The 25026-nt window shown below is 34.6% G+C and overlaps 1 protein-coding gene across 34 annotated transcripts in view; it reads left to right on the forward strand.

The window, feature by feature from the left end:
* Positions 1-25026, forward strand: part of LOC122487360 (sarcolemma associated protein) — a 151115-nt gene that overhangs the window by 88620 nt on the left and 37469 nt on the right. For 7 of the 34 annotated variants that reach the window (XM_043587717.1, XM_043587737.1, XM_043587718.1 and 4 more), the window contains exons 5-13: positions 926-988; positions 4440-4535; positions 4780-4851; positions 6195-6335; positions 7428-7565; positions 8635-8803; positions 8891-8941; positions 9404-9454; positions 14178-14240. In XM_043587717.1, coding sequence (XP_043443652.1) covers positions 926-988; positions 4440-4535; positions 4780-4851; positions 6195-6335; positions 7428-7565; positions 8635-8803; positions 8891-8941; positions 9404-9454; positions 14178-14240 — 844 coding nt within the window. The remainder of the gene's footprint in view (positions 1-925; positions 989-4439; positions 4536-4779; positions 4852-6194; positions 6336-7427; positions 7566-8634; positions 8804-8890; positions 8942-9403; positions 9455-14177; positions 14241-25026) is intronic. The other 27 variants (XM_043587730.1, XM_043587747.1, XM_043587731.1 and 24 more) reach the window with 7 other exon arrangements.

Consider the following 25026-nt stretch of genomic DNA (forward strand, 5'->3'; position numbering starts at 1 on the left):
CGGACGCTCAACCGACTGAGCCACCCAGGCGCCCCTACAATTTATAGTTTAAATACTATTATTTACTATCTTTTTCTTCTTAAACCTACCTATAGTTTAAAGAAGAAAAAAAGACAAAGCTATTTTCTTTCTCTTTCTTTCCTTCTTTCTAATTTTTTTTTTTAATGTTTATTCGTTTCTTTCATTTGTTGAGACAGAGAGACAGAGCATGAGTTGGGGAGGAACAGAGAGAGAGGGAGACACAGAATCCGAAGCAGGCTCCAGGCTCTGAGCTGTCGGCACTGAGTCCGATGCAGGGCTTGAACCCACAAACCATAAGATCATGACCTGAACTGAAATTGGATGCTTAAGATGCTTAACCAGCTGAGCCACCCAGGCGCCCCTCTTTTCTTTCTTTTCTTTTTTTTTAAAGAGACAAACCTATTTTCATTGCCTCTGGCCATTGGACAAAGCATTATATTTCCTGTCCTGTCTCTCCCACACCCTCACATACAAATAACATTTTGAAGATGGCTGCCTCAGAATGAATTATGACTGTTGACATATTGAAGAACTGTTTAACAATGAATCTTAAAGGGGGAAAATATAGATCTGTTGATTTAGGAGGTATTATTTCTGGATTAAGAAAGGGCTGTCTTGCCTTTGCCTTGTGCTTGTGATTTGGTTTATCAAGGAACGTTTCCATGAGTAGTACTTGTTCTACCACCCTGCTTATAAATCTCAGACTGGCCAGTGAAATATAATACCATTTACAAATTCTACACACGGAACAGAAATATTTTGAAAATGAAAGGAACTGGTTAAGCTTAAAAATAATTTTATTTTGCATATTTCAGTAAATAGACATTTCAAAGACTTGGCTTGCTTTAATGTCTTTTATGAATGTTTTGTGTGACTATTGATACTTGTGTCATTTTGTTTCTAGGTTGCTGCTAACACTCCAAGTATGTACTCTCAGGAACTATTCCAGCTTTCTCAGTATCTACAGGTAAAAGTAAATCTTGAAAATTCTTAGTTTTTAAAAGTAGAATTAAACAACTTAGGTTTGATTTTGCTAGTTCACAAATACAGGCTAAAGAAATATTGGCTGGCTACAAGTACAAAAGAAATATCTTTTCAAAGTAAAAAAAAAAAAAGGATTAAAATTAGGTCTTGTGAAGAAAGGATAAAAGAATCAGGATTATTAAGTCTAGAAAAGATAGGGTTCTGTACAAGAGAAGTTTTTGTTATTTAAATATGAGGAAGTGTCAACATAGTTCTTTATCCATAGATGATTAAAAAAAATTTTTTTTTTAATGTTTATTTATTTTTTGAGAGAGAAGTTGACAGAGTGTGAGCATGGAAGGGGCAGAGAGAGAGAGGAAAACACAGAATCTGAAGCAGGCTCCAGGCTCTGAGCTGTCAGCACAGAGCCCGACACGGGGCTTGAACCCACAAACCGTGAGATCATGACCTGAGCCAAAGTTGGACACTTAACTGACTGAGCCACCCAGGCGCCCCATCCATAGATGATTTCTAAAGAAAATTAAACCTGGAGAGATTTTGGTTGCTTAGTATAATAGCAAATAATTACATAGCACTTACTATATGCCAGACTCTAGCTCTTTGCCTCTACTCATTTAATCTTCAGAACAATCCTGCAAGGTACATATTTTATTCCCATTTTTATAAAGAGAGTAACTGATGGTCTGGAACGTTAAATAATTTACACAATATTACACACTGTGTAGTAGAGCTGGGATTTGAACCCAGACAGTCAGACCTCAGAATCTGTACCCTTAACCACTGGGCTGTGCTGCTGAGTCTGTTGGAAGATATCTTGATGAGGCAGATACATCGAGTGGGCTCCTGAAGAAGTTAATACCATATTTAAAAAGCCTTTCAAATCTTTAAAAAGGAAACGTGTGTGTGTGTGTGTGTGTGTGTGTGTGTGTGTGTGTGTGTGTGTGTGTTTCCCCTCTTGATTTGGGGAGATTTGGGCTAGATTATGTTCCTATTATTATTCTGGTGAGGGAGCATATTGAAGAAAAATCCTTGATCAGGAATTTAGAGATTGAACTTTTTATCTTGGCTCTGCCACTGAGTTCTGTAACTTTGGGTGACTCATTTTACATTCATAAGTCTTCAACTGCTTTTTAAAAATGATAGGACCAAACCAGTGATCCTGGCTCCTACATTCTTTTATAGGAATCAATCACTAAAAGTGGTTCTCCCTCAGTTAAGAATGTACAAGTCTGTGAAAATTGTCAAAGTACTAATCACATCTTACTTCCACTGGGTGTTATGTAATGGTGCATAGAAAAGCACTGTTACACAATTGTAATTTAAGTAGAATTTCTAACAGCACAAACCATAGCCAGAATTCCCTGGACTCGATCTGTGGCTTTAACCTCTGACCTTTTGGGAAAGTTGTTTAACCCTTTTGCGTGCCTCATTTTCTTAATCTGTGATATGGGTATAATAATAGCACTTACCTCACAGAATTGTGAAGAGTAAATGAACCAATATATGTAAAGCTCTTAGAACAGTGCCTGGCACATAAAATGTATGCCATACATGTTAGCATTTGTGTACCACTCAATAGGAAGGTACATTAATTGACCCAGATCTCTCTTATTTTTAGAAGTAGAAGAAAACTTTGAGATTAATCTGGTCTAACCTCCATTTTTCACATGAGAAATATGGGGCTCATCTAGATAAAAATGATTTCCCGAGGCTATACACACTATATACTCACCAGTCATCATGGACTGTTGATCTAATGTCCTGACTCACTCAGTACTTTTTCCACCTTTGTCAGTTCTTTGCATATTCATAGGTGGGCATATCTTTAATTGTTCTTTTCTGATTTTTGAGAGAATATTATATTGTGCTATCTTTTCTATATACATCTTTGTGAATTGCTGGAATTCTTACGTAAAGTGTAAAACTTTTGAATAAAAACTGGAGTAGATATGTTTTATGCCTTAGAACTAAAAGTAAAGGACTGGAAGTATTATTAGATTTCTATTAGGATGTGGTTCATGGAATTATGAAACTCTAAATGGGATTGAGTTAAAAAAAGGTGAAATTCCACCACCTAGTGGGAGTAGTGCTTATTTGGTGGTTTTGTGTTTAAGTAAAACTTTTTGCAGCATTAATGTAATTTCCTGGATATTAGGAATGTTTTAAGAGCTTAAAATAAACTTGGCAGCTCATCTGTTTTAAGTGTAAGTTGTGTTTTATGGCCTTTGTTAGATTCCTTAATCTATACTTTTACAATTACATTAAAAAACAGTACCGCTAATTCTTAATTAGGTCAGATTTTCTCTAATCATTATTTATCAAGGATGTGGACAACAATAAATGCATGCTTTAAACCTCAAGAAATGTGTTTGAAGCATACCCTTCTTTGCTGAGGTGGCTCCAGAGGTATTAGGGTAGTAAGTGTTCTTCTTTGGCTAATGACAGGAATAGAAGAAAGTGAAATTTAAAGATGTGCCATAACCACCACTGAATGCTGTGTGAGCATTTTCACCTTGACTTCTAGTGAAGGAGACCCTCTTAACAGCTATCAAATGTTAATAAGTGACCTAGAGATAAGGTTTGCTTGCCAATGTCCTTTGGAAAAATATTCCTTTGGAACTGCCAAATAGTTATATAACTCTTTGATTCCTTAATTACATTAGTGGACTCTTATTTTCGGCATATTTGATTGCTGCTAAGTGGTATACAGTCTCAGAGAATCAGAACACCTGACAATGCAATAGATTATGATAGTGAAACAGTCTTTCTCTCTTCTTAAGTATATATGTTTATATATATAACATTCTTAAAAGGAAAAACTAAAAGACATTTCTAATTTAGATGTCATATCCATGTACCTAAGCCATTAAGAAGTATCTTTGCTACTGACCACATTGTTTGACTTAGTGTGGAATGAGTTAGTGCTGAAAGATATGTATATATTTTTTAAAATATGTATATATATAAAATGCAGGGTTGAACATTTGTTGGATTCTTCTACTCTGGATTTCCTTGTTTTTTTTTTTTTTTTTTTTTTAAACTCACTCTTCCTATGTATGTATGTGTGGAAGGAAGGAAGTAAGCTCTATGCCCAACCTGGGGCTTGAACCCACAACCCCGGGGTCAAATGTCATGCTCTACTGACTGAACCAGCCATGCTTCCTTTTTAAAGTCACTCTTGCGAATTATGAGTAAAAAGAAAACAAAAACAGGGGGCTTGTTTTCTGTTAACAGTGGAAGGTGCAGCTAGAGTACCCCTAACAGACCAGAAAATGAGGCTAAACTGATGTGGTTTATATATATTTTACAAGATTTATCAGGTTTGAAAGTAAGATACAAAGTGGGATATAAGATGAGAATGTGCTAAAAATTGATTACTCTTCAAGGGATCATGCTGAGTTCTTTAGAATCTCTTTTGTGATTTGTATTATTAGGAGGCCTTACATCGGGAACAGATGTTGGAACAGAAGTTAGCCACACTTCAGCGGCTACTAGCCATCACCCAAGAGGCTTCAGATACCAGTTGGCAGGTATTACAGATGCCTTTATATTCATAGTTTAATATTCCTTAAATGTTGATTAAACTAAAACTGAATTTTTTTAGCAGGGAAAGGCAGTTATTTCCTAATGACCAAATATTGAAAATTTAGCATTTTACAGTGGATGTTGGTTTTATGATTTTACATCTTTTTTTTTGGCGATAGCAACCATTTTGATATGTGTTATTTTTTAATTACCCTGGGATTTTATTTATATTTAATTTTTTTTCAACAGGCTTTAATAGATGAAGATAGACTCTTATCACGGTTAGAAGTTATGGGAAACCAATTACAGGCATGCTCTAAAGTAGGTATTAATCTCAAGTAAGGATTCATAAAGAAAAAAGCATAAATTATGCATTAAAATGCATAGTTTTTTGTGTAGCTTCATTTCTTTGTCATTTTGAGTACATTCTAAAACATTTATACATTTTCCCCATTCTTTTAAGTCTTTTGTCATAAGAAATTCCAAACATACATATAAGGACAGAATTGTATATTGAATATCCATGTATAACTCTCTTTTTTCTATCGCAGTTGATATTTGCTGGAGAAACTGGGTCATTTGTCCTCTATAATTTCCCTCAACCTAGACTGTTATTTAACGATTCTTCTAGCTCCCCTCCCACACCATAAATTGGTAGTTTGATCTAGAGATTTGATCTGATCTCTTTTTTGCCAACAATACTTCATGAATAGTATTGTGTACCTTCACCAAAAGGCACCATAATGTCTAGTTGTCCTTCTTTCTGAAATATTAGCAATCTTTGATGTCCCTTGCCTAATCCATTATTAAGGGTTGCAAAAATGGTTAGGTTTAGTGCTGTCATTCCTTCATTTATAGCTGGGTGACTTCTATAAATACTTCTGTTATGCCCCTCTCAAACTATTTTGTCACCTGAACTCTTTTTTTTTTTTTTTTTTTTAGGGAAGGCAGGATAAGTGATTTTCTCTTTTTATTTACTGGATTTCAAAATAATGAATTAGTTCTTTGTCATCCACCAAAGAATGACCACGAAGTGGTTTTCTTTTCTCCAAACTAGAGTTAAATATATTTCATGTGTTTCAACCTATTCCATTTGTTGTTCTTATTGTTGTTCAAATTATCCCATCTTTGGTGAACCATAGCTTTTTCAGTTTGGTGCCTGAGTTCTTTTGGTACAGTCTCAGCAGGCTTTCATAGCTTCCTGCTGTCATTTTAGACAAGATGTTCCAGACTCATCTTGTACATTTCCTGCCTCTGGAATCAGCTTTTTCTTCTGGGTACTCTTATTCCTTTTGGTTTAACCATTGTGTTAAAATGCTGGGCCCCTTTGAAAGTAAGAGATCATTTTTGTACACAAATGGAAATTGTGGCTTACAGAGAATATGAAAATTGGAGACTCAATTCATTTTGTACATTTGAGAAATTCTTATTTTCCTTTGACTTTTTTAATTGTAAATGTGAATTAATATATTTGTGAAGGCATAATTCACTAATGAAACTTTTCAATACAGCTTCAAGCTTCAGTTAATACAAGGCCAACATCATTTGGATTTAGTGATACCTTAATATAAAACTCAAAGAATATAATAATGTGTTGTTTTTTCAAATGATAAATACTTAAAAACAATAACTTGGTTATAATTATAAGTATCTTTTAATCTTAGAATCAAACAGAAGATAGTTTACGGAAGGAACTTATAGCATTACAGGAGGATAAACACAACTATGAGACGACAGCCAAAGAGTCCCTGAGGCGGGTTCTTCAGGAGAAAATTGAAGTGGTTAGAAAACTTTCAGAAGTTGAGGTATTTTAATTTAACAAATATACTTTGGTAGTATGATTAAAAATTTTTAGCCTAAAATTGCTCATATTCTAGAACATTTTAAACTTGGGTGTTATATTACTAGGAAATATTTCCCACCTATCAAGTGGGAAGGGGTAGTATGCTGTTCTTATTGTTAGGGATTTTCAGCATAACCATGTGAGTTTTGGTGCTTGTGGTCCCTAGTCAGTGACTGGGCAAATAAAAGGCTAATCAAGGAGTCTTAGAATTTGCATTCTGCTTAGGATTCAGCCTTCACACAGTGGACCATGATATGTGCCAGGGAATCGATCTCCTGTCACCTAGTTTTGTTTTCCTTCAAATTGAGGATAGTCACTGTAAGGTGGGGAACATCACCACTATTCTTATTTACCCATCCTCTAGAGAAGAAAACTGTGTCTAACTTTGGAGGTCAAAGGGGAAAATATCTCTACGGTCCTTTCTAGGTCTTTTAGGAACAATCAAAATGTGATTCTTGCTTTAAAAATGACCTAGTTGATAGTGGAGGTCATCCCTTTGAACCACTGCACAATTACTACAGAAGTTATTTGTTACTGGATTTAGTTAAAATGCCCATTTTAAACACAATAATAAAAATACCATATATAGTACATACTATATAGCATATAGTATAGTAATAGTTTCTGTAAAAGCCTCATCCCATAATAACTAATTCACTTCCGTGTCATTAATTTGACATGCAAGAAAGTTGCTAGTTGTCTTCTATTTTTCTTATTAAGTTGATTGTGCATATTATTAAACTTGCTTTCAGGAATTGTTAAGCTTAAAATATTTTCAAGGCTAAAAGTCATTCTCAGTGGCCTTTTAAAAGAGTAGTTATATAAAAGTAACATCCTTTCCTCCCTGCCCCCTTTCTGTTGTTTCGTTTTTCAAATTTTTTTGTTGTATTTTCTGTTTTAGTATATACCTAAAGTAAATTAAAATTCTTATGTTATTTAGCTCAGTCTTATATGAAGGTTAATTTAGAACAGCCCATAGAATTATACTTTTTACAAGTTGAAGTTAAAACACGCCATTTATTCTAAATCAGTAATCTGTAAACTTGAATTACAGCGAAGTCTGAGTAATACTGAAGATGAATGTACCCATCTGAAAGAAATGAATGAACGGACTCAGGAAGAATTAAGAGAATTAGCCAATAAATATAATGGAGCAGTAAATGAGATTAAAGATTTATCTGATAAATTAAAGGTATGTATTTACTCAACCTGAAAATATGTTAATTGTCCCTAACACACTGGATAGATTAAGATGTTAGGTATTGCTGAATAGTTGTTGATATAAAATTTATAATGGTTGAAATTTGTAGTAAAAATAAGTTTCCATTTAGCCCAAACCCCATTGCCAGAGACAGCTGAAAGACTGTAAAAGCTGACATATTTCCTCTGGAAGGAAATAAATAGTACTTCACAACAGGCTTCTTTTAATATATAACAGGAAGTAGATGCAAATCCACAAACCCCAAGATATTGAGACCTTTTAAAAACTTGAATGTGCTTCTCCTTGGGCAGCCCCAAAAGCAGATGTTAGTGCTGGAACAAGCCCTGAGGGGACCTTGGAGTGATCTGCAGTGGAGCCTTGTAGCCTCTAGGGATGCTGTTAACTGCTTCAGCTGCAGCTCCCTGTAGATTAGCTGTAGGACGTTTAGGATAAGGGCAGACCAGACCATAATGTCTAGATGGTCCTTTAAAATGTTATAACTGAGTTTGTGAAGTCCCATCTTTATATCATTCAAACCATGATTCAGTGGCTAGAAGATAAATATTTCTTAGAGAAGACCAGGGCATCCTCTGTGTGGTTGGCGAACCTCTAACAGTGTTAAAGATTGGTCTTGTTAAAAGGAGGTCATTTTGAAAAGTGCTTATGATCATCATTCCTTCAACTGAACACAATTTAGTTTAAAATTTCAGAGTAAGTTACATTTTAGAACTTACAAACTGATTAAACAATAGTAATTTCAGGGGGAAACTTTATATATTTCCCTCTTGAAAACTGTGGAGTTTAAAATTTTGACCCATTATCTTTACGTATTAGGCCTGCTTGCCTGCTACAAGGTTTTCTTTTCTAGTTACCTAGAAGCATGACCCCAATGCAGACTACTTCTGACATCATTTTGACATTTATAAATATGTTCTATAATATTGAATATTCTTGTTAGAAGTTTATGTGAATAAAAGCAGCCCTGCTTTGGGCCTCTAAAAGCAAGTTCAGACTATGAAATAACTGTTTTGTTTTTGTTTTTTTTTTTCTTTCTCAACAGGTAGCAGAAGGAAAACAAGAAGAAATCCAACAGAAGGGACAAGCTGAGAAAAAAGAATTACAACATAAAATAGATGAAATGGAAGAAAAAGAACAGGAGCTCCAGGCAAAAATAGAAGCTTTGCAAGCTGATAATGACTTTACCAATGAGAGGCTAACAGCTTTACAAGGTAAGTTAGCTAATCCAGAAATTGATTTGATTTGATTTTTTTTTCTTTTATCTGTGAAATACCTTTTTCTTGGACTTTTATTTACAGTACGGTTAGAACATCTTCAGGAGAAAACTCTTAAAGAATGCAGCAGCTTAGGTAGGTGTGTCACCAAATTTCTTATTTAAAGCTGATTTTTTATCATTGAACTTTTGGTATTTACTGTCTCATTGGGTACTTATTTTCTGTGTATTAGGTGGAATGTATCCACACTCTTAGAAAATTTTCTTTAAAAATATGCTTGATTGCCACCAGTGGGCACCATTGTTTAGGCTTTAAGATGAAATTTGTGCGTCTGAGAAGCTCTACTTAGAGATATTTAAATAAGGAAAGTACAAGCCCCACAGGATTCTTTTCTTTTGAGGTTCATTGCAAGGCTTCTAGGCAGTTGTAGCTTTTTCTCTGAGTGGATAGAAAATGGCCCGTTGAACCCTTCTTGGAAAAATAAATTCAAAGTGTTCTATACTGTCTTAATGCAAATAGGAATACAAAAATGCCGTGAGACTAGTTTTAAAGTAACTCTTTCTTTGATCAGGCAATGATACACTGTCTTAATCCTAGGGATACAAGTTGATGACTTCTTACCTAAAATAAATGGGAGCACAGAAAAAGGTAGTGTAAAAAACTTAAATGTTTTTCTTTCATGGTATCCTTTTAACTCCTCAAGCAGGATAGAGAGATCAGCATTTTAAGCTTTTCATTTTTTGGAACAAAAAGCATGCTGTTCATAGACCATTGAATCCCAGCTTTTAAAAAAAAAGCTTCCCTTTATTTTGTAATTCTTAATGCTATGATTTTTGGTTAGATATCCCTTGTTATATGGAAATTTTAATTATTTAAATAACAGGAAACTGCTAAAGTTCAACGTTAGCATTGGTTTATATATATAGCATAATAATTGGTTTCTCCCCCAAAGAACTCTACTACCATTTTCTTCCATCAAGTACTGCTTCCTGGGAATATGGGGCCTCTATTTTTAATGTTTGTGTCATGCCCCATCCCAGGCCAAGAGTTTACTTAACAGCCCACTGAGCTCTTGGATATGTCATAGAAGCTACTTTCTTTATAGTGTACATCTCTTTCTTTAATCAGAGAAAGCAAGTCCAGCCATTTCTGTTCTCTGAAAAATCCTTTATTAGTTCTTGATACTGTGACCTTTCTTTCTGGATAGCTTGCATTATCTCTTGCCAAAAATGTATAGCCACTATTGGTTTTCTTGTTACTGCATGGGGTACTTTTTACCCATTGACTTGTACATTCCTTCAGTTGTGAAGATCCCCATTCACCCTCCCCTTTCCATCCATCCAACATTAATTGAGCACCAACTATGTGCCAGATCCTGCATTAGACGCTTGAAGTGCAGAATGAATAAAATTATTTTCTTTGTTTACAAATATGTGTACCTCTGATCTTAGTTTTTATATAGAAGTAAGTGGAAAATGTTAAGGTCGATACTCAGAACTTCTAATTAAATTTTTTTTTTCCATGTATCAGAGGATATCTTTATAGTTCTTGGGCAGCAACCAATTCTGATAAAGTTAGGAGGTGCTTTTTTTTGTTCTTGTTTTTGTTTGTTTGGTTTTTAATTAGGAACTGGCAAAATAGGCTTAGGTAACCATGTATATGTGAGCTTGCAAGCTCAAGACCTAATAATATTACATATGTTCTACAAAAAAATCTCGAAACTCTAAATTAGAAATTATTGTCATTAATCATTGTTGACTATTCTGTATATGTTTTATAAACTACATCGATATTTTAGAATGCCAGTTTGAGTTTCGATTTGAGAATTTTTAAAGGTGTAGTTTATATTCTAATATTACTAATTTTATTAATATTACTAATATTTCTGTTTATTAACTATATTTAGTGAACATATATAAAATGACTTAATCCTCATTTTCTAAAAGTTTGTTATCATTAAATGAATTTTTATTTTTTGTTGTCATTATTTGCCTTTTTTTCCTCTTTCTGGCATGAACACGTTTTATTCCAATCACCAGTTTGATTGGCGCATGTATTTATTAATAATGTTAGTGTTAACTCAGGCTGGGGACATGCTATTCCTTCAGTTAAGAGAACCCTTTAATATACACGAAATCATCTTTATACTATTTAGAGTTGTCAGATTACTGCTAAAGTTTTTTTGTCAATTCCAATTGAGTTAGATGAGAATAGTTGTAGACAACTCCTTGATTTAAGACTGAATAAGGTATTTTGGATACTTTAAAGTACTTCTTACTGTAACTTTTCCCTTGCTGGTATGTTTGGTTTTTTAGTGATGATAAATCATTGTGGGGATGACCAATAGTATATCTTTAATGAAACCGAATAGTAAATATCTTGATATGCACAAAAACTTCATTACACCAGATTTATCATGCAGTGGATTTTGGGAGTAAGATGGATTTGTTCTGAATCATTTGTTATAGAAGAGTAAACCAGTTATCCAGCATTCCAATATTACCAAAAATCCATAACCGTAATATGCTATCAGATATGACTTTAACTAAAATTAGTCTTTAAATAGTAGAGAGCCAAGTATAGTTGTAAGAGAATATTTTAAAAATGTCTGGAGATGTTAAGATTAATACTATGTATCTAGTAAACTCTATTTTTCAAATTACTTAAACGTAAAGTAGCTGCTACAAGCATAAGTTTTATACTATAAAAATTTTTGTATCTTATCTAATAATTGTAATTTGAATATATCTTAGTATAGAAAAGCACTGTCTAATAGAAATATTATGGGAACCACATGCATAATTTAAAATTTTCTGGAAACCACATTAAAAATATAAAAAGAAACAGGTAAAGTGTTAATAATGTATTTTAATAATGTTATTTACTTTAACCTACTATATCCAAAATATTCTTTCAACATGTAATCAATATTAAAGATTATAAATGAATTATTTCACAACCTTTTTTCCTTAGTAAGTCTTTGAAACCAGTATGTATTTATTTTACACTTACAATACATCTCAATTCACACTAGCCATTTTTTCAGGGCTCAGTACCCACATGTGTATTGGACAGCACAGATAGTATAGAAAATCAAATTTTATAGGAAACTAATGTGTATAAATAAACCCATTTTAAGTAGCACAGTTCTCTATTATGTTTCTGTATCTGTCTGGTCTTTGCATTTCCACAACCCTGTTTGGGATCTTACAACCCTGCTTCCCTGCCCCCTGACTTCCCCGCCCTAAGTATCTCATTTTTTTTGGATTTTCAGTGACATCTTTTATAGTTTTGGCAAAGTGAATTCCCAAGGAACTGAATTCAAGTCATCAAGTATTAAAAGTGTCATGATCCAAATTCTTTACATGTACTATCTAAAAGATTTTTCTCTCATGTGTCTTAGAAAATGCCTTTATAGAAGTCATATATGTATAACATATATAATAATATATTAATCTTGAATTTTATCTAAACTAGTATAATAAATATTTTAATGTAGGGTCCAGATAGTAAAATCAGAGTAGATAAAAGGGTGATTTGAGGCTTGATGAGTAATGGTGGGAGGTACCGCATTAATAAGTGTCATCTAAAGTCCTGTGTTGATAGTCTGAAATTTTGTTTCAAATAAGTTCCATAAGGTCCTTTAGGTTAAAATTTGGTTTCAAATGAGTTTTCATATTTAACCATGATGTTGTATAGTTGGAGTTCTGAAAATGTTATCATAGCTTAGATAGGATTTATGTAAAACAACTTTTGATCTTGGTAATTACTATTCAACTGAGGGCTTCTGTTTTGGATTTCTTGGCTCCAGTCAGCAAGTGCTATTTATTAGATTTTTTTTACTTTTATCTTTTGTATTATTATTATACATAGAGAGAGAGAGTACACACACAAGCAGGGGAGAAGGGCAGAGGGAGAGAGAGAGAATCTTAAGCAGGTTCCACGCTCAGCGTGGAGCCCGATGTGGGGTTTGATCCTACGACCATGATATCATGGCCTGATCTGAAATCAAGAATTAGATGTTCAACCGACTGAGCCACACAGGCGCCCCTAGGTTTTTAAAAAAATTTCTGTTGCAGTTAGCCATTTTTTTCCTTTTGGGGCTATATTTTATCTGTATATAGTATAACTCTATAACTATGCAATTATGTACAACTATGTACACACATTTATTACATATATATACATATATATATACATATATACATACATATACATATATATAAAATTATTGACTGGAAGTTCTGTGTACCATGTAAATAGATAAAAGATAATGATAGATTTGAGTATGAAGGTAAAGAAGGTGTCTATTGGTAAGGATGTCAAGAGAAGCTAACCAGTGATTAGAGTAGGAGATGCCTGATTCTCAAACAAAGTTGAGATGATGAGAGTGAGATGGGTTGAAATGAGAAGGAAAAGAGGCTTTCACAGTCAGAGTGGTACTAACTCATGTCCTCTTTCACAGGTTTCAGTGCTTTCCCACCTTCCAGATAGTCATCATATTGTGATATATTTTTAACACCTGAACTTCCAAAGTCTATTTAGTAGTTTTGAAAACTTCAGAGATATAATTGAAAGATGTTATCCAGATTTAGAAGTTAGCTCTCTGAGTCAAAATAAAGATTATTGTAAGAAAAGAGCTGAAGCTTTTCTCTACTGTTAGATTTTGATTCTCTTTACTCTTAAAAAAACCCAAAACAAATTATGTTTGACCTGAACAAAACCATTTTCCAAGCTCTTATTTTAAAATATGCATGACATTGATTTTAATCATTTGGGCAGAGGTAAGCAGTGTAATATTTTGAGAGTATAGAAAGTACAGATTAAATGACTCAAATGCAAGGTTATTTGTGAAATGAAAGTACAAAAATGGAAATGTTGCATTAGTTTCTTAAATTTTAGGGCATTATTTTGTGGTATTCTTCAAATATTTATCTTTTGCCTCTTAAGAAGAATAACTTTGAAGAGGGACTGTTAGAGAATAGTTATTTGACAATTAATTCAGTAAGAACAAATAATAAAATTGAAAAATTATTTACAGGTATTTATTAAATGTCATGGAGAAAGGTATATTTTAAAAGAGAAGCTTTTTAAAGCAATATATGTCTATGGTTTTCTTGAGCTCTTTGGATAGAAACTGCACCTTTAAAAGCTAACCAGTCAGGGTACAAATTAATGAATATAATTATAATTTTCAGTCATTTAGCTTTATTAACTCTAAAATATGTCTGCTATTAATATTAAAAATATATTAAACTTTTATGAATCTTAGAGTTACTCATGTCAATACATTTCAGTTTTCCTACCTTTGCTGTTGTTTTTCAAAAACAGCAACAAACTATATCCTTAAAGGTGTTTCTTTCTTTATTAGAGCACTTGCTTTCAAAGAGTGGCGGGGACTGCACTTTTATTCATCAATTCATAGAATGCCAGAGTGAGTACAGAGTATTTTTCACATTGATTTTAATGAAGTCAGGGGCTAACATTGAAAAATGAGAAGAAAAATGAAGATCTCAATGTGTTTGTTATGGTAGAAGGTGCACAGAGGGCCATCTTCAGACAGCAGCGATACTTCTCATACTGTTCGGCTTCTCTCTTTAGAGAAAAATTTTTTTGTGGCATTTGCCTTCAAAGATGGATTTCATACTGCCCACAAAAAAGAGGAAATTTAAAGCTTTTAAATAAAAAATTGTTGTTGAGCAGGGAATGAAATAGAATGTCAAGCACCTAAACGTTCTGTGTGGACACTTAAGAGATCGTAATAACATTAGCCTGTTTTATTTACATTCTAGTTCTATCACAGATTTGGAATTGGATTTCTTAAGTAAATTTCTTAAATGATTAAATGAAGCCATGAAAACAGTGATTTAGTTTGGGTACTCAGATCTGAAGATGACCCTTAAGGTAGCAGGAGCTTTCTAGGGAAGGAATAGGAATAGATTGTCCTACATTCTGACATCAACCGCCTACCCTTGGGAAGCCTATCATTAATAATACTTTAAAGATAGATAGGTTAGCTTTTGAGGTGATTTAGACCTCTGCTGAATTCTGAGCGAGAGTATCATGAATCTCCTCGTACTTGAAAATCATGTGGCTGCTTAAATCATGAGGTTGTGATATTCTCTTGGTCCTCTTGGTGACAATTAAAGGTCACTATGTGTAATAAAGATTTACTGATGATATCTACACTTTTTCCTACCAGACACACAACTTTGTTGTTTTTCCTCTCCCTGTTTGGTCTCTTTTTGAAATGAGTGACTTTCTGTGTTTTTATGCTAATGAATTCATTCTGTGGATATGCAAGCATATGTGATTCTTTCCCCTTCCTTCTCCCCCCCCCCCCCCATCTCAGGGGCACTTGGGGGTTGTCAGGGTCACACCTGGTAATTATAGCAGGCACAAACTCAATAGATCCAGTGTTATATACTCCTTAGAGATGCCTTAAGGAAACCTGGAATTTCATTTAGTAGTTTTAGAAGAGCTTTTATTTTTGTCCATTTTATGTTGAATATAAGTTTAATATTATTTTGGGGAAAATTAATGAATAAATATGGCATATTCCTTTGTCCTTTAAATTTTTCTCATAAAGCAAAGATTAGTTCATGTTTCTGTTATCTTCTGATTACTAAATTTCACTTTTATGGGAAATTGGCATGGGGATTTGGGGCAAAATAATTGGTATCCACTGAAACCAACTAAAAGCAGAATATAAAATTTAAAATAGAAATCTTTAGGGGAAGGATCTTATACTTTGTTTTATTACATGTGACCATTGTTTAATAAGTTAATTTTATTTTAAACTTTTGGGCTTGTATTTTGAGCCCAAAGAAACAAGAACAGAGAACTATCCAAAAAGAAAGTTTATTACTAAGTTACAATTTGCAAAAATCATTTAAAATATTATAAAGTGTGTACGTAAAATATTTAGCTGTAGTTGTAACACAGAACGATGTTTGTTTTACATTAAGAAAAAGATGTTTGGAGATTTTTATTGTATCATAGTTACGGGGGGCAAATGGACCAGTAAACATTCAGAGATAGAGCAGAAGTTATAAGTTACAGCAATCCCCTCAATAAGGATATTAGCCAATTAAATTATGTTTACAAGGACTGTGCAGTGGCATGGGAAAACGTTAGATGTGGTATAGAGAGGGAGAAATGAGAATATAAAATGCTTTCCTTGTGGGCAAAGAAATAATGAACCAAAGAACAAAAAATAAAATACAAGTATTCCTAGATGTCTGAATCCATTGGGTCCCTAAGTGCAAACAGTGGAAGTTTGGGCTGTAAATTCATGTATATCCCTAGGGATATAGCTGGGGGTATCGTCCATTATCTGAATCTGCCCAGTTCCTGAGTTTTGGTAGCAAGTAGCAAGAGTTTGGTTAATGAGGATACCGTTGTATCTCAGAAATTTCCAATATGTTGGCTCCTTAAATTTGGATACTCAGAGTTGGCATAGTAAGAGTTAACTTTGAGTTGATTTGTTGTCAGAAGGGGTATTTTCATTATTTTATTACAAGCTGCTGGTATGGAAATTGTGGTGTTTAATTAGTATTATGGCAAGCAAGGCACATTCAACTAAAATCTTACTCAGGTGAACTTTCAAAATAATTTTGGATTGTTTTTTGATAATCTCACACAAACTTTTTTGCCATTATTTTAATTGATAGACATCTTGAACTGATTTATGATCCTGAACATGAAGTTTATATTCTGTGAGCAGTGACACCTCATAGTCTTATTTTCCTGTCTTTTATTTACTTTTTAAAGATTTTTTAGTTTTAAGTAATCTCCACACCCAACATGGGGCTCGGATTTACAACCCTGAGATCAAGAGTCACATGCTCTACTGACTGAGCCAGCCAGGCACCCCTTATTTCCGGTCTTTTAAAAAGCAGATGTTAAGTACCTAGATTTCATTGTTTACTGTGCTTGTTGTATAGTCCAAATTCACCTTGTGAATTCTAAATTTAAAATTAGAAAGCAAATAATTCACTTCTGTAGGATTCCTCATGTCTTTTTAATATATTAACAGAGTTTTTCAGTTTATGTATATGAACCCATAAGAGAATGATTTAGTTGTTGGCTGTCTCCATTTACAAGGTGATTTTGATGAAATTAAATGAGTTGGAACACATTTCAGTTTGTTTTCCTTTTATGGTAAAAGAGACTGTGTTTCTTTTAATTCTCTTTTAGGAGAAAAGCTTTTAATCCCATGCAAAGAGATTGGATTTTGAACAGATTTAAATATAACCTTTGTGTAATTCCAGGACTGTGAAGTAATTTTCTGTGTAAAAATATACCATGTAAAATCTAGAATTAACAAGTAACTTTAATAAAACTTGCTAAAAAGCTCTAGCAATATTTTCTTCTGAAGGAATTCAGGCAAGAAGTTTGATTTGAGCAGAATTCCACATTCCTTGTTCCCTCTGCAAATTTTAGTTACTCAAGGTTTACAGTGTAAACTTAACAAATAAGTTGAGGGACACCTGGGTGGCTCATTCAACGAAGTGTCTGTTGGCTTTGGCTTAGGTCATGATCTCTTGGTTTTGTGAGTTCGAGCCCCACATAGGGCTCTCTGCTAACAGAGAGGAGCCAGCTTGGGATTCTCTTTCTCCCTCTTTCTCTTCCCCTTCCCCGCTCACTCTGTCTCTGTCTCTCTCAAAAATAAATGAATAAACTTTAAAAAAAAGAAAAAGACAAATACATTGAGACTGTTGTGTTTGATAAATGTGCTTTCTGAGTTAACAAATTATGCACCTTGTATCTGTTTCATATGTGTCCTATGAACTCTGTCATTTGATTAATGCGTATGCTGAGTGCAAAGATAAAGGGTAAAAGGTGGAGAACCTCAGGACATGGAGACTCACTTCATGGGCATAGAGTGAAAGACAGCTTTCTCCAGACTACTGCCTGTACTTTCTTCTGCTACTGTTTGTCTGGGTGAGGGCAGAGGCATCACAGCTGTGTTGCAGAGAAAATTTCTTCTGTGGTCCGCTTTGTACATACAAACTGCCCTCTCCCCAAGTGGCATCTTGCTTTTAATGACTGAGTTAACAAGTGCCTTGAAATAAACTTAATGTCTTTGTATTCTTAATCCATGGTTACTATGAGACTTAATGGTTTTTATTATTAGAAGCAGAAGTCTAATTCTCTTAATATTTTGTGTCTTATGTAAGTTTTTTGCCCAATTTAAGAAAAATTCTCTCCCTGCTTCCCACCCCCCTTTTGAAATTATAGTCACTGTCTGTGTATGTTTGTCTATTCTCTTCTTTCTCTTAGGGCTTTGCTCTCATATAAAAATTGCCTTATTTGGAGTAATGCATTGAATCAGTGTTGCTCCGTGACTGTTTACTTTTCATCACTCTATGAGATCAGCGTCTCTGAACAATCTCAGGGTTATTCTGATTACATATTCCACTTAAAACAGATTTTTTAATTTTCATTTTTTAAACTTTTATTTCCCTAAGCCAAAGCAGATTAGTTATGACAAAGAGTAGAATACACTTGGTGTGGTTCCCTGCTCATAGTAGTTTATGTTCCCATTATAGGAAGATTCTTAATTTAAACTAGATGTTGCTGAATTTCTTTTTTTTTTTTTTTTTTTTTTTAATTTGAGAGAGAGCACGTGCATGAGCAGAGGAGGTGCTTGGGAGGGGGTGGGGGGCGGGGTGGAGAAAGAAAGAGAGAAAGAATTCTAAGCAGGTTCCATGTTCACCACAGAGCCTGACATGGGGTTTGATCTGACGACCCTGGCATCATGACCTGAGCTGAAATCAAGAGTCATACGTTTAACCAACTGAGCAACCCAGGCACCCCACTTATTTTTTATTTCTTTGTATTTAGAGTTGACCAATCTAGGATATATTGGAGGGTTTTTGTTTGTTGTTTATTTGTGCCAATCATGTTCCAGTCAGCTAACTTTCCAACATTTGTACCAGGTTTTCTCCCAGTATAACTGCATAGCAGATAGTCTTAAATTTATGCCAACAGTGTTTTGATATGTAGATTGCTTCTTTCTTAAAAAACTGTCTATATTCTTTAAATTGGTTCATTTTATTTAGCTTTCAATCTATGAATTCTCAACTTTTTTCTCTTTTGTTCTTTATTCTCAGGTTTTAGGACAAGTAGCTTCTGGAACTGTTTTTATGAAAAAGCAGACTATCTTCTATAGCAGGAATTGCTTTAATTAATTTTATTTTGCTGCAAAAACTAATACTTTTGTAAAAGTCTGTCCTATTAAGGTTAGGCCTCCCCTGCTTTAGGTTCTAAAGCTTTTTTTCTATTTTGTGAACTGCTACTCTGTGAAGGAAATAAATTGTGGGTTTGATGTTGAATGCTGATTGTTCATTTTTACTTTGTTATGTTTGATGTTAATTCTAATGTCATTTTCTTTGCTGTATGTCCCTTTAATGACTTTCTAGGTGACCTGTAGTTCATTTTCATTTATGATATTTAGAATTGGATCAGAGGATCTTAGATGTGAATTCTGTTTTGGTTCCTCTTTGGCAGTATGAATCGGCGGTATAACTTCTTTAAACCTCAATTTCCTCATTTACAGAATGGGATGGTAGTTCCTACTTCATAGGATTATTATGAGAATTAAATGAGATCATATTTACTAGTACTCTTAGTAATAATGCCAGCCACACAGAAATATATGCTAACTAATAGGTAGAAAACTTATGGTGGGGAGATTGGAAAGAGTGTTAGTGGGAGTTTTCTTGCAGGAGTAACTTTTTTCCCCTTTTTATTCCCAGTCACAAGACAGTGAAAGCTGATTGAGCTAGTTTTATTGTTCTTGTTAAAATCATATGTTCCTGACAATCTAAAGATTCTCTAACTTTTTAATTACTAGTACACATGCCATTTAGAAAATGTGGTCTCTAGCACATTATTTTGATACCCAAGTGATAACATTATTTTTTGAATGAAACGTAACTTTCAGACTTAAATATATTTTCCAGGTCGGCAGTTACAAATAGCTGATAATGTAGTTCTTTTATATTGATCTGCTCTTCTCTTCTGTCACTTAAGATCCCTAGGCAGCTGACAGCAGAATCTGAATAGTGCCGTTTGAGTTTATATTCTGCTTTTAGTTGGTTGTAGCTGTGATGTGAGGAAAATGGCTCTTCAGCTTGAAGAATTTAATCCAGTCTAGGCACACCTGTGCTCCCTTTGCACTTTTTTTTTTTTTAATGTTTATTCATTTTTGTGAGAGTGAGAGAGCGTGAACGGAGGAGGTACAGAGAGAGAGGAAGACACAGAATCCTAAGCAGACTCTAGGCTCTGAGCTGTCAGCACAGAGTCTGACATGGAGTGTGAACCCACGAACCACAATCATGACCTGAGCTGTAGTCAGACGCTTAACCGACCGAACCACTCAAGTGACCCCTTTGCACTTCTTTTGAATGCATTGTTTTTTATTTTTATTTTGTGCCACATAGTAATATAGTTAGTACATAATTTACATTTATCACCCATAAGAAATAAATTTGGTTCTGTTCTAATCAGTTTTTTACCAGATCTGACAGTTTCTGCAACGCCATCATATGTTTTTTGATTAAATTAAATGCTTAGGTGATAGTTCTCCAATGTCAGACTTACTATGCCCATTAGTTATGCTCTTTGGTAGGTTCCCTACAGAAATGCCTACCCATGCATGTCAGATGCAAATGCAAAAATATTCACAGCAGCATCATTCACAGTTCAAAATTAGAAATAACCCAAAAGATCTTCAGCAGTCAAATGGAGAAATATACACTGGGTATATTTGATGAAAGATGCCTGACACAAAAGAATATATACTGTAGTATTACATTTATGTGAAGGTCAAAACACTAAAATTATAGTGTATTATTTAGACATGCATATTTGGGTAGTGTGGCTATAAAGAAATGCAAGAAATTAAATACCACAAAGTCGGGACAGTGGTTACCTTTATGGGGTTTTTATTGGAAAGGGAAACATGGGAAGCTTTAGGGGGTTGTGGTTAGGGTCTTTTCTTTGTTTTATTTTTTCTTTATTTGAGACAGAGAGAGAGAGAGGGAGGGAGAAAGTCAGCAGGGGAGGGGCAGAGGGAAAGAGAGAGAGAATCTGGAGCAGGTTCCATGCTCAGCATAATCCCAGAACCCTGGGATCATGACCCTAGCTGAAACCGAGAGTCAGACGCTCCCAGGCGCCCTGTGGTTAGGTTATGTTTCTTGATTTGACCTGTAGTCATACAGACATTTGCTTTAAAAAAAAATTATTAACCTGTACTTTTGTGTTTTGTGTCCCTCTCTGTATGTTATTTGTCACAATAAATAAGTATGGTTTTAAAAGAGGGGAAAAGAATAATTATCTCCCTAGAGTGTCCCTCAAAAAGAGGGAGTTTTTAAAAAGAAAGAAAATCCTGTACTTTATCTTTCAGTTGTGCCAGGCCAAATAGTTCTTTCAAGAGCTGCATTTATCATTATATGGAGGCTCTCGTCTGAGTCTCTGAGTAGCCTCTGACTTTTAGTGCTCCCAAAGAATTGAAGTGTTCACTCCAAGTTTGAGAACCAGTGGTTAGAAGCTTTTTTTAAAACAGTGTTCTTTTCAAGGTGCCTGAGTAGCTCAGTTGGTTGAGCATCCTACTCTTGATTTCAGCCCAGATCATGATCTGGGATTGAGCCCCGCGTGGTTGAGTGGGATTGAGCCTCACATTGCTCAGTGCGAAGCCTGCTTAGGATTCTCTCTCCCTCTCTCTATCTCTTTGCCCCTTCCCTACTCTCTCTCTGAATAAATAAATAAACATTAAAATAAAACAGCATCCCTTTCCTCAATTATTTGATTATAGGCCACTAATGACTCATCAGATTTGATCATCTAACCTTACGTATTTCAATAGTGACAATAGCAGCAGATAATTATTATTTAGCACTTAGATACTAGTACTATGCAAAACTTTTTGCATATTTAATTCTTAGTTTTTTTAGAATGATGAAAACATTCAAATAATTTTTCCAAGTTTGATCCCTTTAAAAATAGATATTCAGTTCATTCAGCAAATATTTATTAAGCATCTATTATGTATATACCAGGCATTATTTTAGCTGTAGGGGTACAGAAATGAACAAGACAAAGAAAGATTTGCCTTCATGGGGTTTACAGTCTCTGGAGGAGACAAAAACTAATAAACTAATAACATGTCAAGTAGTGATACGTCCACTGAAGAAAAATAAAAGAATGTAAGACAATAGGTAGCAACAAAGGTAACATAGGGAATTTGAACAGATTTGGGACTAAGCTAAGTGAGGAGTACATGTATCTGGGGAAAGAGTGTGTGAGAGAGAAACTGTGTGAAAACTAGAACTGGTCTGAAACTGCACTTTTAGAACAATAAAAATGTTTTCTTTCTTTTCTTTTCTTTTTTTTAAATAAAGGGCCAGGTAGTAAATATTTTAGGCTTTGCAGGCTATAAATTCTCAGTTGCAACTACTAAACTCTGCCATTTTAGTGGAAAGGAGCCGAGGACAGTATGTACCCGAATACATTCGGCTTTGTTCCTCTAAAACTTTATTTACTCAACAGGCAGCAGGCTGTTTTTGGCCCTGTGGGGCTTTAGTTGGCTGACCCCTGAGCTAGATAATATAGACTTTGTAAGGCATGGTAGGGACTTCAGATTTTTTCCTAAAGGTGAGCATTTTGAGTAATAAATTACCCTTTTTTAAAAAATTTCTTTCATGTTTATTTATTCTTGAGAGAGACAGAGTGTGTGTGTGTGGGGGGGGGTGTCAGAGAGAGAGCGAGACACAGAATCTGAAGCAGGCTCCAGGCTGTGAGCTGTCAGCACAGAGCCCGACGCGGGGCTTGAACCCACAAACTGTGAGATCATGACCTGAGCCAAAGTCGGGCGCTTAACCTACTCAGCCACCCAGGTGCCCTGAGTAATAAATTACTCTTAATGTATGTTTATAATTTTTTAAACAAGGTGCTACTTAGATCTTCAACATACTAGAGAAAGATTGGAATGCCTTTCAAAGTCTGCATTTATATTATTTTATTATTTTGCTGTATTCATGTAACAACATTTGTGGAACCTGTTTTATATGTAAGAATTGTGATGGGAGTTAAATTATTGATGAGATAACTTCCTGCTGTCACTAGACTCTAAATTCCTGTATTTATCACATTTACCTTGGTAATCCATGAGAAGTACTTAGTATTGCACCTGGCACACGGTAAATATTTGAAGGAATGAGTGTATTTCTCAAAGAGTTCATAGTATGTTGGGAAAGGTAGACATCAATAGATACCTGCAGTATAGCTTATTAGAGATGTGAATGATGGGCTATGGATGAGGAGAGGAGAGATACCAAATCAATCCAAGAGAAAGGAAGAGAAAATAAATTCCATTTTAAACATGGTGAGATTAAGTTTTCATGGGGTCACTAGGTGAAGATGTTTGGGAAGTAGTTAGACAAACATGTTCTGAGACCTACGAGAGAGTTAGACTAGGCATCAACATTTAGAAGTTATGCAAATATAGCAGGTAGTTAGTGCTATTTAAAGTGAATTTGTTGTTGACAGAGATCTTGAATATTAATTAACACCTTTTTTTTTTCCTGGTAGAACTAAAAAAATTTTCACTCCATAAATATAGACAATGCTGCATTGAAAATCTGTACAATTGTCTCTTTCCAGGGTTATACATAAAATAGGGGCTGTGGGATCAAAGGACATGTCCTTTCAACATTTGCATAGGTGCTGTCAAAATTACCCTCTAAAAATAAAATGATACCAATTTACACTCCTGCCGGAAGGACACAAGATTACTCTTTTACACACCCCTCCTGGTACTGAATGTTTGCTGAACTGATAAGTGCATAAGGCCATGGCGTTGTTTCAGTGGGTAGACCCTGAACTCCACATGTTTACTAGACATTTGCTTTTCTTGGCCTGTGAATTCAATGTTGTTATTCTTTGCCCCTTTTCTGTTGTGGTGTTTGACTTTTCTTATTCGTTTTTGAAGTGCCTCACATTTTCGCTTGCCATCCCCATACTCCCTTTCCTTCTTCCATGCTTCATTTTTCTACATTGCCTCCATCTGACATACTGTTTGTTTGTTTCTTTATCCTCTCTCCCTCCTCACCCCATTAGAATGTATGAACCAGAAAGGCAGGGATTTTGTCACTTGTTCATTCTGATGTTTCCAGCACATAAGACAGTATCTGGCACATAGTAGGTAGCCCCTAATTAATTGTTCAATGAATGAATGACTGAATAATAACCTTTTATCTGTTAATTTTTCAGATATTTTCTCTATGTCTGTCACTGGCCCATTAGCTGTGTTTTAGTGAGTGGTCGGTCATACAGAAAATTTTAATTTATATGAGGGCAGATCTGTCTGTCCTTTCACATATGGTTTTGTGTTCTGCATTATTATGCTTAAGGTCATTTTTTTTTTAACCTTTGAACCCCTTCACCCATTCCTTTCATCCCCACCCCTCCTACCTTGCAACAACCAATCTGTTCTCTTATCTATGAGATTGTGTGTGTGTGTTTTTTTTAATTCCACATGTAAGTGAGATCATATGGTATTTATCTTTCTCCGTCTGACTTTATTTTACTTAGTATAATACCCTCAAGGTCCATCCATATTATCCCAAAAGGCAAGATTTCATTTTTTTAATGGCTAAGTAATATTCCATTGTGTGTATTTGTGTATACACATACACACCACATTTTCTTTATCCATTCATGCATCAGTGGACACTTAGGTTGTTTCCATATTTGGCTATTGTAAATAATGCTGCAGTGAACACGGGGGTGCATATATCTTTTTGAGTTAGTGTTGGAAGAGAAAGTAGAGGGAATATTCCAGAAAATATAACAAAAAAGACATGAGCTGGTTTGAGGTTTTATTTAAGAAACAAAGGAGGAAGATCTAACATCTGAATAATAAGATTTCCAGAGTGTAGGAAGGGAGAGAGTGGGAGAAAAGAAATGAAACAGAATTTGTTAGAATAGAAGGTAATTTCCCAGAATGGAAGATAGGAGCTTCTAAACTGAAAGGATGCACTGAATGCTCAACATGGTATTTTTTTTTTTTAATTTTTTTTTTCAACGTTTATTTATTTTTGGGACAGAGAGAGACAGAGCATGAATGGGGGAGGGGCAGAGAGAGAGGGAGACACAGAATCAGAAACAGGCTCCAGGCTCTGAGCCATCAGCCCAGAGCCTGACGTGGGGCT

The sequence above is a fragment of the Prionailurus bengalensis genome, chromosome A2, assembly GCF_016509475.1.
Source record: "Prionailurus bengalensis isolate Pbe53 chromosome A2, Fcat_Pben_1.1_paternal_pri, whole genome shotgun sequence".
Lineage (NCBI taxonomy): Eukaryota > Metazoa > Chordata > Mammalia > Carnivora > Felidae > Prionailurus > Prionailurus bengalensis.